At 46.3% G+C, this 14,315-nt stretch overlaps 1 protein-coding gene across 1 annotated transcript; it reads right to left on the bottom strand.

Moving 5' to 3' along the window:
* Positions 1–8,892: 8,892 nt before the first annotated feature.
* EEF1A1 (eukaryotic translation elongation factor 1 alpha 1) lies at positions 8,893–13,399 on the bottom strand. Its single transcript, XM_039530771.1, has 8 exons — positions 13,249–13,399; positions 12,281–12,470; positions 11,282–11,461; positions 10,886–11,182; positions 10,500–10,650; positions 10,070–10,326; positions 9,639–9,873; positions 8,893–9,287 (listed from the first exon to the last, which is right to left on the bottom strand). Exons 2-8 carry the CDS (start codon positions 12,422–12,424, stop codon positions 9,163–9,165), a joined length of 1,389 nt encoding a protein of 462 aa, XP_039386705.1. The 5' UTR covers positions 12,425–12,470; positions 13,249–13,399; the 3' UTR covers positions 8,893–9,162.
* Between the last annotated feature and the right edge of the window lie 916 nt (positions 13,400–14,315).

Raw genomic sequence — 14,315 nt, 5'->3', positions numbered from 1 at the left:
CACACTAATTAATGCATGACAATTGGGGGCACAGAGGGGGTTGTGTTCATGGACTGGAAGGCAGAATTTGGAAGCAAGGTGTTCAGAAATAAGCTGCTGTGAGAACAGAGACTTGGCAAGCAGGCAACCTTCATTAGAAAACCAGTAATCAAAGATCTGCTATTGCGGACACTGTTATCCATATGTTTAGTTATAGAATGAAATTACATTAGAAATGGGGTTTAGGTACTAGGAAATATCCTTTCAAATGTGTCCCATAAATAGGGAGTGAAGAGACTTGAATCCTGTCTGCGCTAGGAGTGGGTGGAAACCTGGGTGCTCTGCAGTTGAGTATTTTTATACAGAATCTGAATTTAGTAAATCATTATTTTGCACTAAACTATAAACACACTTTCTAAATGCTTTTCTAAGCCAGTGTAGAGTGGCTCCTGATCTAACATTGCAGGGAATGTTTGTTTCCCTTCCAGCACAGTCAGTCACGTCAGAGCAGATCCTTGTCCTCTCCATTTGCAGTAAGAGCCAAGTCAGGGGCCAGGAGTGCAATAGTAGGGTTCGCAGGCTGTCAGCTTGTGTGGGTTAGTATTTTGGACAGCCCAGCTGTAGACTGGCCTTTGATTCCCAATGGTTTGGAAAGTTCAGAGGTTTCTGCACCTCTACTTGTAAGACTGCTGTTCAGCGCATAGTCCTGGCAAGCATTTCTTTGAACTTCATTGTTATAGTATCAGTTTCCATATCAGCTTGAGAGTCTTAAGTTTTACCCTTTTGTTGTGTAAGTTGCATACTGTACTCTCAGCACTTATAGAAATTGACCAGTAACTAGATTGGGATGAAAGCAAAGGGCTTTGTTGTTGACTTCATTGGCACTATACCAATTTACACCAGCTGAGTTTTGCTGTTCTGTGGTTCGCTGGAGAAGGAACATGTCAGTTCCCTGCTCCTGCTCTCTTTTTAATCAACAGTTTAGCTAAAGCTATTGTAAAGTTCAAAAGAACTCCGGCTGATATCTTCACCCTCTCTCTCTTTGTTGTTGTTCCTGGCAGACAACATATGCTTCTCGGAGTTCTTCCTTGTTAGTTGTCATTCAGTAAGAGAATCCTTTGTATCTCCTTCCTTCAATGGAGTACATATTAAGGGCAAACTACTGCTACAAAGGCAAACAAGAGTGTTTGCCAATAAAATAGCTGGAGACCAGAAGAGGTGAGACGGGCTATAATGCCACCACACTGAGCTCCTACATTTTCTTACGAGGTGCAGACAATTCAGTTTCGCAGAACATTGGAACCTCCAGACAAGATGTTGCCCCAAACTGAATCTGGGATGGGTTGATGGTAAAAGGAAGGGGAGAAACATCTACAAACTGGCAGGTACTGTGGCTTATTCAAGGTGATCTGGCAGCGAAGGTCGCGCACAGCTTGAATGTTTTGTCATGTCTGTAACTGTTGAAACAACAGTTCAGCTATGAAGGAGACGCTGCCCTTTCACCAAGACTGTTTGCTCTCCTCTTGTCCACACTGCTGCAGCGTGCTCTGTTTTGGGGAGAGGGAAAACCATGCCGAAGCTGTGCAGGACGACGCAGAGGGGGGAGAAGTGAATGCAGCATGCCATGCCAGGTATCACAGTTAGGGTGACCAGAGATCCTGATAAAAGCAGGACTGTCCTGACTTTTAGATGTTTATCCCCCGTCCCGATTGGTGTTTGGTCAGGACGGAATTTGTCCCGATATTTCGCACTCCTGTTTTGTTTTATTCTGCTTTCCTTTTTTTTTTTTTGTTTTTGTTTTTTTGTGCTGTGCTGGTGGAACTCCACCTCTTTTTCTTCACCCCTCTGGTCACCCTAATCACATTTGGTCAGTACTGGCTCCCCATTCAATTTCAGATCCATTTCAATATCCTTCCCCGGAGCTTTAACACCCTCAATGAGCCAGGCCCGCGTTGTCTCAGAGCCCCGCCTCTTACTCCAGCCTGGCAGCTATAATTGATTCTGCCTAAAACTATTGGTGCCTGGCAGAATGGCCTTTTTGAGGACAGGCCCTAAGGCTTAGCTATGGAACTTCTCTGCCAATTGCAATAAAGCAGCATCAGCTGTGTGCTTTCGGGTTCGTTTGCTCCGAAATGTCCGTAAGCAGAAAGAGAAGCTGCTATTCCGCATTCCACGTTTTATTACACACAGGGCTAGCGAATGCATTCTTGCTGCAAGGTCCTGGCCGCCCTTTGTTCTTCAGTAAGACTTTGTAATCAGTTTCACAAAGCGCTGAGATGTGCCACTGGGTGGAGCTGAATAACCACTGTGCTATCCGAGCAGGAGCAATAGCTCCAAAGTCTTACTCAGCATTTGTCCAGTGATTCCTGGTGTAAATAACAGCAGCTGTGTAGGGAACCAGGCTGGACTGGTAACAGATTCCAACCCAGAACCCACAAACAAAAACAAAACAAAACCTCACCTGTTTTTCACAGCGCACTTAATCTAAGACCATGTAAAATTGATGTTTTTTTAACGTCACCCTCTTGTGGGCTTGCTAAGAAAACATTATTAGAAGCAGGGACTGGAGGCTGTCAAAATGGATTATTTTGGGTAAATATTTTAATAATTAAAGCCCAAGATGTAGAAACAGGAATTAGGAAACTGGGTCACATCGGATGACAGTTATCCAGACCTGCAGGTAGGAAACGCGAGACTCCTTGGCATTGTGTTTGTTAAAGGCAGAAGTGGAAGTGATGGTGAGAAACAAGGGTGGACAGATCCTTCAGAAAGCAATGACTGGCTGTGTGAGAATGCGTCTAACTTAGCCAAGCAACAGGCCTCTTGTTAGTTCTTTTGCCTCCTGTATGTAGTGGCGGATTAGCTACCCAGCATCAGGTGGGACAAGGTCTTCCCCCACCTCCCCCAAACACACATGCCCCCCAGCATCCTCTGATCCTAGTTCCCTACAGAAGCATGGGGCGGGGGGAGGATCGTCAGGGGAAGACCCCGGTTCCCCACTGCAGCCCTGGGACTGGTGGCGCTCTCAGTCCCTGCTGCAGCCCCCAGGCTGTGGCATGGAGACAGAGCTTCTCCGGGCTGGGGGGCCCAGTGAGGGAGGGGGCACAGAAAGGAACAAAAGAGGTTGGAGGTGCAATGGAGGGGGAGGAAGTGTGTGTGGAACAGGGTCTAGCCAGGGGGAAGGGGCAGAAAGGGGTGGGGCTGCAGGCAGAAGGGATGGAAAGTGGGCAGCCACCTCCCCTCCCCCTTGCTCTGGCCCAGGGCCCCAGGAAACCTTAATCTGCCTCTGCCTGCATAGTGGAGACAAGTGTCACAGCCCTCAGGTGCAAGAGGCAAGTGAAGCAGCAAATTAAGGGAGAAGCAGCCCGCAGCATAGACACACACAATGAGACATGGAAAATGGTGCCAGCTTTTTGCTCAAGGAAGCAGACCCGTTTTGCAGGGCTCCAGCCTTTTGCCACCACTCAGAGCTGTGCCTGTTGGGAGTGAGGTTCTCTTTCTAGGACTGAGAGCAGTTTCCTTGCCCTGCATTTGACTCCACCCCCCGCACCAGGGCAGTATTGCCAACGGGGAAGTGGCTCTGTGCTCTGTCTGTGCTTACTGTGAACCCTGCTGTAGAAGGTCAGTTGTCATGGATGGGCTCTGGGCTTCAATCGGTTATCTGAAGCACTGAGGCTTCAAGACAAGCTTTTTCTTAGTCTCACTCCTATAACGTCACCCCCGTCTCAGACAAAGCAGCTTGCCTCACCCTATGCAAAGTTTGTCAGCCTTACAGCGTCTTGGGTGCCTGCAGGTATGTAGGCCCAGCTTCACCGGGGCTGCTTCTACTCAGCAGCCCAGAACACAATCCAAAGGGAAAACAGGGCTAATGCTTAGCTGGGTGGAGGGGGAGGTGTGTGTCTCTGCGCCACAGTCTCAGGCTGCCTTACAAATAGCAGGAACCCAGTTAGCATTCCACACACGCGCCTAGCTTAGGACGGGGAGGTTCTGAGAAAACCAGACGTCACCTTTCCCAGCAAAATGACTTTTTAATTAACTGGATGGTGAAAAGGCACCAATGTTCGCACTGACGTTAATGCTTCCACCCGCTCACTTTGAGGAGAACAAACATCCTCAGGCGACAGAGAAGCGACAAAGAGGGAAAGAAAGGACACAACAGGCCAGCCAACAACTATTGCCTCCAAGATTACACCTATCACAGCTGTGGGGAAAAAATCTGCAGGGCACCAATTGGGCCCCTCAGCCACCTAAAACCCCACCAATGAACTCCTTGTCAGACAGCATCCTTGCATCAAGGGATAGTGAAAGAATATAACTTTCCTCATTTACAGTTCATAAGCAAAAGATGACACATTTATAGGCTCAGCCAAGGTGGCCATCAGCAGAAAGGTTACCTGGCCTCTGGAAAGTTTACATCTGCCTTGGATCTTACACGTGCGAGCTTATCCTGTGCCCTAGCCTATTATGGTAAGGCAGCCGCTTTCAAACTTTTTGAGCTGAGTCCTCCCTCCCACTGCTCCCCGTTTGAGTTACAATTTTTGGTTGTCTCCCTCCCTCAGGATTTCAGGGTGAAGACAGGCACATGAGCCATGGTCCCTTCGGGGCAGAGCTAGTACTAGCTGCAGAAGCTACCAGGAGCGAAAATCAGTGCATGGTCATGGCGGATGTTGACACTGACCCACAGCACCACCTCTACCACTGAGGTGAGTTGGGGTAGAAGTGGTGAGCCCTCCGCGGGCTGCCTGGCGTCCCCACCCTGAACATTTTGCTGAGCCCTCTCTGCCCCATACTTAGAAAATCTCTGCTTTAAGAACTATATTGGGAAAAAGTTAATCTGACCTTTTGTTTATAACCATGATGAGCAAGCTGTGGCCCGTCACGGTAATCCACTGGCGAGCTGTGAGACAGTTTGTTTACATTGACCATCCACAGGCATGGCCGCCCACAGCTCCCAGTGCCCATGCCGGTTCACCATTCCTGGCCAATGGGAGCTGCGGGAAATGACGGGGGCTGGCCATTTAACAGCGATGTACAGACGTGTTCCTAACTGAATTAAACTAAACTTTTCAGTTTAAACCACTTACTTTAGCCTTTCACTAAAATCTGTTTCAAATAACACCTTCGGTTAAATAGCTGCAAGTCAGCTAGCAGTCAAGCCATAACCAAGATCATTGCTAATTGCCTGCCATAAGTAGAGAGAAATGTAAAGCACCCCTTCCAGATCCGCATCCCACCTCAAGTTTTCTAACAATGACCTGTTTTCCCATTTTTGGTGCTTCATGCCCTCATTAGTTAAAACTGTTTTATAGGGATATGGCAGTTAGGGAGGCACCAGCCTGCGGTTAAACACAATACCTGATGCATAGGCTTTGGGGATTTTTAAAAAAATACTTATAAACATGTAAGTTTGTTTCTCTATTAAAAATTAGTAATTTAGGATGTGCCACAGAAATTAGAAAGAGCACTAAGGTCTTCTAACTTGATCTCTAGTTTCACTCTTCCAGTGTAGGTCAGTATCCAAGAGTTATTTACTACTCTGACCATTCCAATTTAAAATAAATGTGACAGGGGGCTTCTACCACTTTCCCCATAGGCTATTGTAATGTTTACCATTTAAAGAGGGTTATCAAAGCATCACACACAAACAAATCCCACATACTGTGGGATAATTTGAATATTAAGTTATTTATATTAAGGACTGTGACAGCTGGGAAGAACACATCTTGGGAAATAAAGAATCAGAGATCAGATGCAGTTCTCAGCTATGGAATTTATTAGGTTGACTGAAGTTGTCTTAAGCCCAAAATTTTGCTTATAAGATCTGAGATGCTTTTACACATGTTCATAGATTTGTAAGTGTCCCCCACAGCAGTGTATTAGATCATAAAAACCAGAAAGCAAAACTAGCCTAGTTACACTGTCAAATCTGAGTGCTCAAAAATAAAGTCCCAGCATAAATGGCGAAAAGTTAAACTGTAAATTGTTTTTAATAATCAAAGGTGACATTTTAGTAACACAGGCAGAAGGACCTACAGTTAGAGTTTGGAGAATTCAGACAATACATACAAAAATGTATTAGGCTATTGCCTTTTGACCTAAAATTCATCTGAAGTTTCTTTCCACACCCATACACAAAAAATTAACAATTAACCAACTTTGGGATTTATTTTTGGCAGTTTTTAGCTTGTCAGATTTTTTCTGATTGAAGTCTCTAGTCAGCTAGGTTTTAGGTCTGAATTCTCCTCCTTGCATTCCCCTCATGCTGCAGCATTTTCTATTTGAGGGAAATGACTTATTTCAGAATTTACAGACCATATGAAAATAGCATCCTAAAAAAAAAAATTCCACAGCGAGCATTTCTGCCCTCTTTCTCTGCCAGTTGTTCATCAGCTAGCCACATTTAATCGGCCAGCACCTGCTAGGCTACAAGCTAAATCTCTTGGCAGTCTTCTTGCCTCTAAAGAAACTTTTGATGTTGAATCACCTCCTTCCCCCACACTCATTTTCAAGCCCCTATGCAGCACAGACTCAGTTTTTAAGGGCAAGGTTTGTAATGGAAAACCCAGCTTGGTGTAAACTAAGCCTTCAACATGCAGAGAAAGGTGACTGTACAACAGCATGACATTATATTGGTACTTTGTCCCAAATTGGTATCAATGCAAAACCAGTAGCTACTCCCTAAAGGCTGGCTGCATATTCATATTATAAATTCCTATCAAGATCTTCCTTCAGAAGTCTAAAAGAAACATACTTTGAAGATAGTTCATTGGCACTGCGGTGGTTTTACTAGGCTTTTCATTCTAATTTAATAGGATCCTATTTTTTACCTGCATCAATACTTTTATCAAATTAATTACAATTCCTGAAGTGTCATGGCTGGAGGACAATTCAGAAAAGTTATTTTAGGCAAAACTTTGTACAGTCATCTTCTTAAATATTGCAACAGCTTATGGGAAATGTATACACTACCTAGAATTTTACATTTGTGTTTAAAATTATCTTTCTATTAGAAATACATTAACCTAAGTCAACACTGAAAATTTAGAGACTTTCATTATTACTTTTTAAATACCACCATCTTCCTGAAGGAGGAAGGAATAGAAGATTCCTCACCTCTGCAATGTATGTCAAAGCTTCCCCCTTTCCCCCCCTAGTGGAGTGGTTTATTGGATTAAAGACTATGTGAAAATAAACTGAGGTTGGCCAGCAGAAGGGATGGGGTTAAGACAAAAAGGTATGAACAGCTTGGTATTATCCAGGAAATGTATCTTAAGCTATGAAACTAGAAGTTTATCCAACAATTTGATTAACTGAGGGATGGATGGGGAAAATGAAGTCAGTACAGAAACATACTAGCCTTTCACTATCTGCAGTGGCCCTTACAACTTGAAATGTGGTAGTAAGGGGAAAAAAAAAAAAGTATGTTGCAGATGAAAATATAGATCTGACTGAGAAGTTGGTGCTAGTAATCATTTTTAGCAATACTAACCATTAAGCCACAAAGTTGAATCATCTTTGCTACCTTGTTTGTGAAGGCTGTGGAAAGAATGTATGAGATTGATATAGTAATTTTGGATCACTGTGCAACTGAAACCTCTTGATTAACTTGCAGACAAGTACTGTTCATGCTTTACAGGCACTCTGGCCCTGCCAAACTAATTGTAACTTGAATCTTGTTGCCAGTTTGTATTTTAAATTTGGGGTGGGGGGAGGAAGGTCTGGTAATAGATTATACAGCTACTAGTTAAGAGTTAGTTTTCCCAATCCCCTTACAGTGCTTTTACAGAGAACTAGGCCAGATTCAGACCTTATGTAAACAAGTCCTTTGACATCAATGAAGTTCTTCCCCAAGTTTAAATTTGGCTCCTTTGGCATTTTAATATCCAATTCAAATAGACGGAAAATCAGTTCAAGCTTTGTTGAAGATTTCCAAGCCCCAGTAGGCCCAGACTTATTTAAGTATAAATGTGCCTTCAAACATTTAAGTTTGTTAGTTCTTAAGCATTTTAATCACTTGTTTTAGATCGAAGTACTAGTTCTATTCTCCAAATGTACTCATGAGTAAGATTTTGTAATTAGTGGCTTCCAGTGCTTTTCTCTCAAACTTCAGGATGTTAAACAATTGAATTTGTTAGTTATACTTAACTAGTGTCACCTGAGATGTGTAACAGGCTCACAGACAAAAGTTAAATTGCAGGACATCATGATTTCAACGCAACCTCCATGACTTACTTTTGCTCTAGTTTCCAAGTGTCCCAAATCTATGGTACTAAAATTAAAAAAAATTCTATCTTCCATTTCTTGGAAGTTCAACAATTAAACAGTTACTTAAATTTAAAAATCTGTCATTTATATGGGTTGATTTAAGTAGCAAAATGTATAGGTCTGAAAGCTGCAGTAAACTTAACTATGCGAGTCATCTGGACTAGATAGAATTCAAACTACTAAATGACTTAAGTAAACGCATGAATAATGTTTACACACTTATCCATTTAAGTTAATGGACAAACTAGAAAACAAAGTGGAAATTGAGCTCAAGTGTGTGCAAGATGTCCCAACTAATCTAGTTGTACTTGGCAAAGAAAACAAGTTTACCCTTTGAAGTTACTGTCCACCCCACCTTCCTCAGTAAAAAACCCACAAACTTGGTTTACTGAATGTATTGTAGAATGCACCACTCTGCAATACATTACAGAATCTGATTTGTCCAGCGTAACATATCTTTAGTCAGTCAATGAGGAAGTGTTTAAGGACTTGTAAAATCCCACTGTACTGTTAAGGGACATTCAGCAGAGACTCAATTTTTATTTCACCTTTAACTCAAGCAAATATAGAAATATTTGAATTTTACTCTAATAAATTGGATATAGCTTTCCTATAGTCAACATTAATCCAAAGAACACACAAACTTAGCATTAAAACTTTGTTTTTAATGGTCTCAAATTCTGTGACAGATTTTTGGTCAAGTTGTTTCCATTAAAAAATTTACTGGTTTAAAAACTAATAACTTAAACTGCCACGAAACAAATGGTCCACAAACATTCCTTTCCTTCGGAAGCTTTTACGATGCATTGTAATCATTAACCAGTCTTTTACTATTAAACTTAAATGGCCAATTGAGACAAACAGTTCTGAGACCGTTCCACCGATTAAGACTGAGGTGGCAGCTGATGTACAGAATTTTCATTTAGCCTTCTGAGCCTTCTGGGCGGACTTTGTGACCTTGCCAGCTCCAGCAGCTTTCTTATCAACTGCCTTGATGACACCAACAGCAACAGTCTGTCTCATGTCACGCACAGCAAAACGACCTGGAAACAAAATGACAACATTTTATAATTTTGTATGTGAGTATACAGATGCATACCCTGACTGAGACAACCTCTGCATGGCAACACCACACGGGATATGGCAGGAAGTAAAAATATAAAACTGAAACTGCAAGTGATATTGGAAGTATCTGAATGTAAAATGGAATTTGGCCTACACCCATTTTAAAAGGGTTATGGAGCACTGCGCAAAGTCTTATAGCAAGCTTAAAGTTTCAATGACACCTCACAAAGTAAGGTGGATGTCACCCAAGAAACAACTAAAGACAGATTTCTAGAAGAGCATGGAACATAACATGAATTTACAAGTAGTTATTTTAGAGGACCACTTACCCAGAGGAGGGTAGTCCGAGAAGCTCTCGACACACATGGGTTTGCCTGGGACCATGTCAACGATGGCAGCATCTCCAGATTTCAGGAATTTAGGACCATCTTCCAATTTCTTACCAGAACGACGATCAATCTTCTCTTTCAGTTCAGCAAACTTGCAAGCAATGTGAGCAGTGTGGCAATCCAACACAGGGGCATAACCAGCACTAATTTGGCCTGGGTGGTTCAGGATGATGACCTGTAAGGAAAAAAAACAGTAACTTTTCAAGCATAACTCATGGTTACTTGTTGGGTTGAGCTGTTTAAAAAGCCAGAAGTACTTTATCTTCCAGGGATGAACTTCAAAATATTCACTCCAAACAAGATGAGCAGCCAATATTTGCATCAATCCATAACTAAAGTTTCAAAGATCTTCAAATGGTTCTGAAAAGTACCTGGGCAGTGAAGCCAGCAGCTTCCATTGGGGGGTCATTCTTACTGTCACCAGCAACATTACCACGGCGAACGTCTTTCACAGACACATTCTTGACATTGAAGCCAACATTGTCACCAGGCAGAGCTTCACTCAAAGCTTCATGATGCATCTCAACAGATTTTACTTCAGTTGTTACGTTGACAGGGGCGAATGTTACTACCATGCCTGGCTTCAGGATGCCAGTTTCCACACGACCAACTGGAACAGTACCAATACCTGAAAAGAAAAGAAAAAAAAAGCAACTCTAGGATGTTTACTCCTAATTTACCTAGGCAATTTCTGCTTTTTAAAGCGATACCATCACTATCAATCTGACAGATTTTAAAATACAACAAAGCTTACTATTGGAGGAAAAATTACAGAACTATTCTTCACAAAAAAGTACTTACCACCAATTTTGTAGACATCTTGCAGAGGCAAACGCAGAGGCTTGTCAGTTGGACGAGTTGGTGGCAGTATACTATCCAAAGCTTCTAGCAGGGTAGTTCCACTGGCATTGCCATCCTTACGGGTAACCTTCCATCCCTTAAACCAGGGCATCTAACAAAAGGCAGCACAAATGTAACTTGTGTTTAGCAATACTGGGATGCAGAAATAGGAAGGATAATTACATTTCATCCTTGATATCTTAAGGTAATTTGTGACATGAAACCTGATCTTGATCTGAGTTTTAAATAGATATAAACGCCATTCAAATGCATTGTTTCTTAATCCTGCCAATTCATCCTGGCAGTCCCTCCAACTTAATTCTGATATACAAGGTAAACAAACTTACGTTAGTGCTAGGCTCCAACATATTGTCTCCATTCCAACCAGAAATTGGCACAAAAGCTACAGTGTCTGGATTGTAGCCAATTTTCTTAATGTAAGTGCTGACTTCTTTGACAATTTCTTCATATCTCTTCTGGCTGTACGGTGGCTCAGTGGAATCCATCTTGTTCACACCAACGATCAGCTGTTTTACACCCAGTGTGTAGGCCAGAAGGGCATGTTCACGAGTTTGCCCATTCTTGGAGATACCAGCTTCAAACTCACCAACACCAGCAGCAACAATAAGGACAGCACAGTCAGCCTTTGGGGGAAAAGGTAGGTTAGTGGTTTTTTTGCATAGACCACAAATACACATCAGAAAATACTAAAGCCCTCAACTGAATTCATAGTGTTTACATACTTGGGAGGTGCCAGTAATCATGTTTTTGATGAAATCTCTGTGTCCAGGAGCATCAATGATGGTGACATAGTACTTGCTTGTTTCAAATTTCCACAAAGAAATATCAATTGTGATACCACGCTCACGCTCAGCCTTCAGCTTGTCCAAAACCCAGGCATATTTGAAGGAACCTTTGCCCATCTACAGGTGTTTAAAAAAAAAAAAGTAACATTTGTTAGCTTTCTAAATGAGTTTAACACAATTTGTATGCAGTGAACAGAGAAAGTTCCTAAAATGGTACAAGGCATCTTTTGCAGTTAGTTTCCTGTAATGCTAATACTGCTTTGGCTCGAACGCATTTGGCGCAACTGGTGAGAGATTCCATCTCTTTTCTCAGTTATTTAACCTATGACACTTTAGCCTTCAGTCTGTTAATTAAGTTAGGCTTTGCAAAGACAAGCCCTCATATCAAGTGTCCACTGCAAGTTCTTGTTTTCATACCACTGTAATCTCTTCCACAACTAGAGTATGTGCTATTCACCCACAGGCTATTTTTATAGCTAGTATAATATTGTCACTCAATGTATTTTTTGAGATGCAGTCTCTTCTACTACATGGAAATGAAAGTACACCAATGAACATATGGAGCAAGCACATACAGTAACAAATGTTTTTCAACTTGATATAGGAAGAGCCATGTATTCCTCTACCTTTAGAGAAAAAGCCTGAATGCAGCAGTTGCTTACACAGAACTGTTTTGCATTTCCTGTCTGATTGAACACCCAGCCTGAAGCTGGGAACGCTGAAAATCCCTGCTGTTGAAGTCACTGGATAAAATCAGATATTTTCTCCCTGTTCTGACTGATGGGTGGAGATCTAGTGTCTGCAGAGTAGTTGAAAAGCGCTGCTTAAATAGCGAACAAGGTGCTATTTCACCAACCCAAGCGGCTCTCTGAGCCTCCATTTTGCACTTAAACCAGGCTACTGGGCTAATTAAATCTTTCGGGCCAGCGAAGGTACCTCCGCAGCTTCCTTCTCGAACTTCTCGATGGTCCGCTTGTCGATGCCCCCGCACTTGTAGATGAGGTGCCCGGTGGTGGTGGACTTGCCGGAGTCGACATGGCCGATGACAACGATGTTGATGTGGGTTTTCTCCTTGCCCATGACGGGTGGCTCGCGGCGTCCGGCTCTTTCGGTAGAAAATCAACACCTGCGGAGGAGAAAACCCGTCAGGGATCACGCCGGGCCGGAGCCTCGCTAACCGGGGAGGCGCGCGCGGCCCAGGGCGGGGCGGCCTCGAGGCCGTGAGTAGGCCCGGGCGGTGCTCGAGGGCCGCGGCTCCGCCCACCGCGGGGGGGCGCCACAAGCGAGAAGCGCTCCCCCCCCCACCCCGCGGGCGCGAGGCGCTGCCATGCGGCCGGAGAGCGCAGAGCCGGGGCCAGGCCCGGGCGGCGGGGCGCGGCTCCTTTGTGTAACTAACCCGCCGCCCGGCCGCCGCGTCCTCCATTTTGTGGCGCTCGCGGAGAAGGGGAGGGAAAGGAAGCGGCCATCTTCGCTGAACGGGCGCCGGGGAACGGGAGCGGCCCCATTCCCCACCCAACCCTTGGCGCGCCGCCGGCCGGCCCGCACCACCAGGCCGGGGGATCCCCCCAGCGTGGCGATGGGCGGTTCCAGGGCCCCGCATGTAGCAGCTACTCCCCTCCCCGGGGCCCAACCCCCCCAAACAAGCGGCAGCGCGGGGGACACGTCGCCATTTTGTGGGGCCCTCTCCCCCTCCCCCGCCCGCAGGTGGGGCCGCCGGGGCGAGTTCCCGACACCCGCCCCCCTCCCCGCGGGTCCCTTCTCCACCACCAGCCCCGGACCCTCGCACGCGCCGCAGCTTCCCCGCGCGTGGCCGCACTCACCCACCCTGACCCTCGGGCCCGACTGTTCCAGTCGCACGGGCCCGCCCCTCCCCCACAGGCCTGCGCCACGCGGCCGGCTCTCACCTGCGAGGCGTCGGCGAACCCGTTGCGAAAAAGACCGACAACGTGAGCCGCTGCGCTTATATATCCTGCGCGGGGGCGGGGCGTGCGGGACACGTCACCGCTCCAGCGTTCGACTCGCTCCTCCCCACCGCTCGCAGCGCCCCTAGCGTCGGGCCCGGCAGGGAGCTGGGACAAAGTGCTCTGCGCGCCCCGAAACGGGGGCGGGGCGGCTGGCCACAGCCCCGCTACCGGCCGCAGGAGGGGCAGTCCCCGCGCTGCGCCGCTGGGGCTCCCCTCGGGGCGTTTGGTGACGGCCCCGTCCGCCCGCCTGCCCAGAGGGCGGACTCCGGCCTTCGCCTGAATCGCGGCAGAACCACCCCACCCGCCCGCTGAGCCTGGCTCGCTCGCTCCACCCCCGGGGCCGAGAGCTCGAACTCTCTGCCCCTCCCGTCCGATCCCCGGGCCCCCTCGGCCCCCCCCCCCCACCCGCTGTGTGCCCCCCGCCCCACGTGCCTGTCCTGCCCCCACAGCCAGCCCCGGCCACTCCACATCTCTTCCATACAGCCACATAGCTGCCCCCACACCCCATGTTCCTGTCCCTCCCCCTACAGCCAGCCCCCCAGCATCTCTTCCATACAGCCACACACCCTCTGTGCCCCTCCGTGTACCTGTGCCTCCCCCCACAGCCAGCCCTCCCCGCCCCGGCGACTCCGCATCTCTTCCATACAGCCACATAGCTGCCCATCCCCCATACAGTGCACACCCTCACCCCCGACCGTCCCTCTCACACAGCCAGCCAGGCCCTGGGCACTTTGCCTCTCCCCCATCCATCCCGGCCCCCACCCCACACCCTTCCTCAACAAGCCTGTCTCTTTCTCACACCACCCAAACTCATGGGCCCTTTTCCTTTCAGGAGCTTAGTCCTCTTGTCTAAGCACTCTAGATGCTGGCTTTCCCCTTAAAACATTCTCCATTTCTTCCACCCAGCATCTGTACGTACAATCTACCCCTCATTTTCCCACCTACTGCCCCATCCCCCCCCTAAACTGCCCTCAGCTACCCATACACCCATCCTCCATCCCACACAA

The sequence above is a fragment of the Mauremys reevesii genome, linkage group 3, assembly GCF_016161935.1.
Source record: "Mauremys reevesii isolate NIE-2019 linkage group 3, ASM1616193v1, whole genome shotgun sequence".
NCBI lineage: Eukaryota > Metazoa > Chordata > Testudines > Geoemydidae > Mauremys > Mauremys reevesii.
Note: the sequence above shows the minus strand (reverse complement) of the source record. Positions and strands in the feature narration are given on the sequence as shown.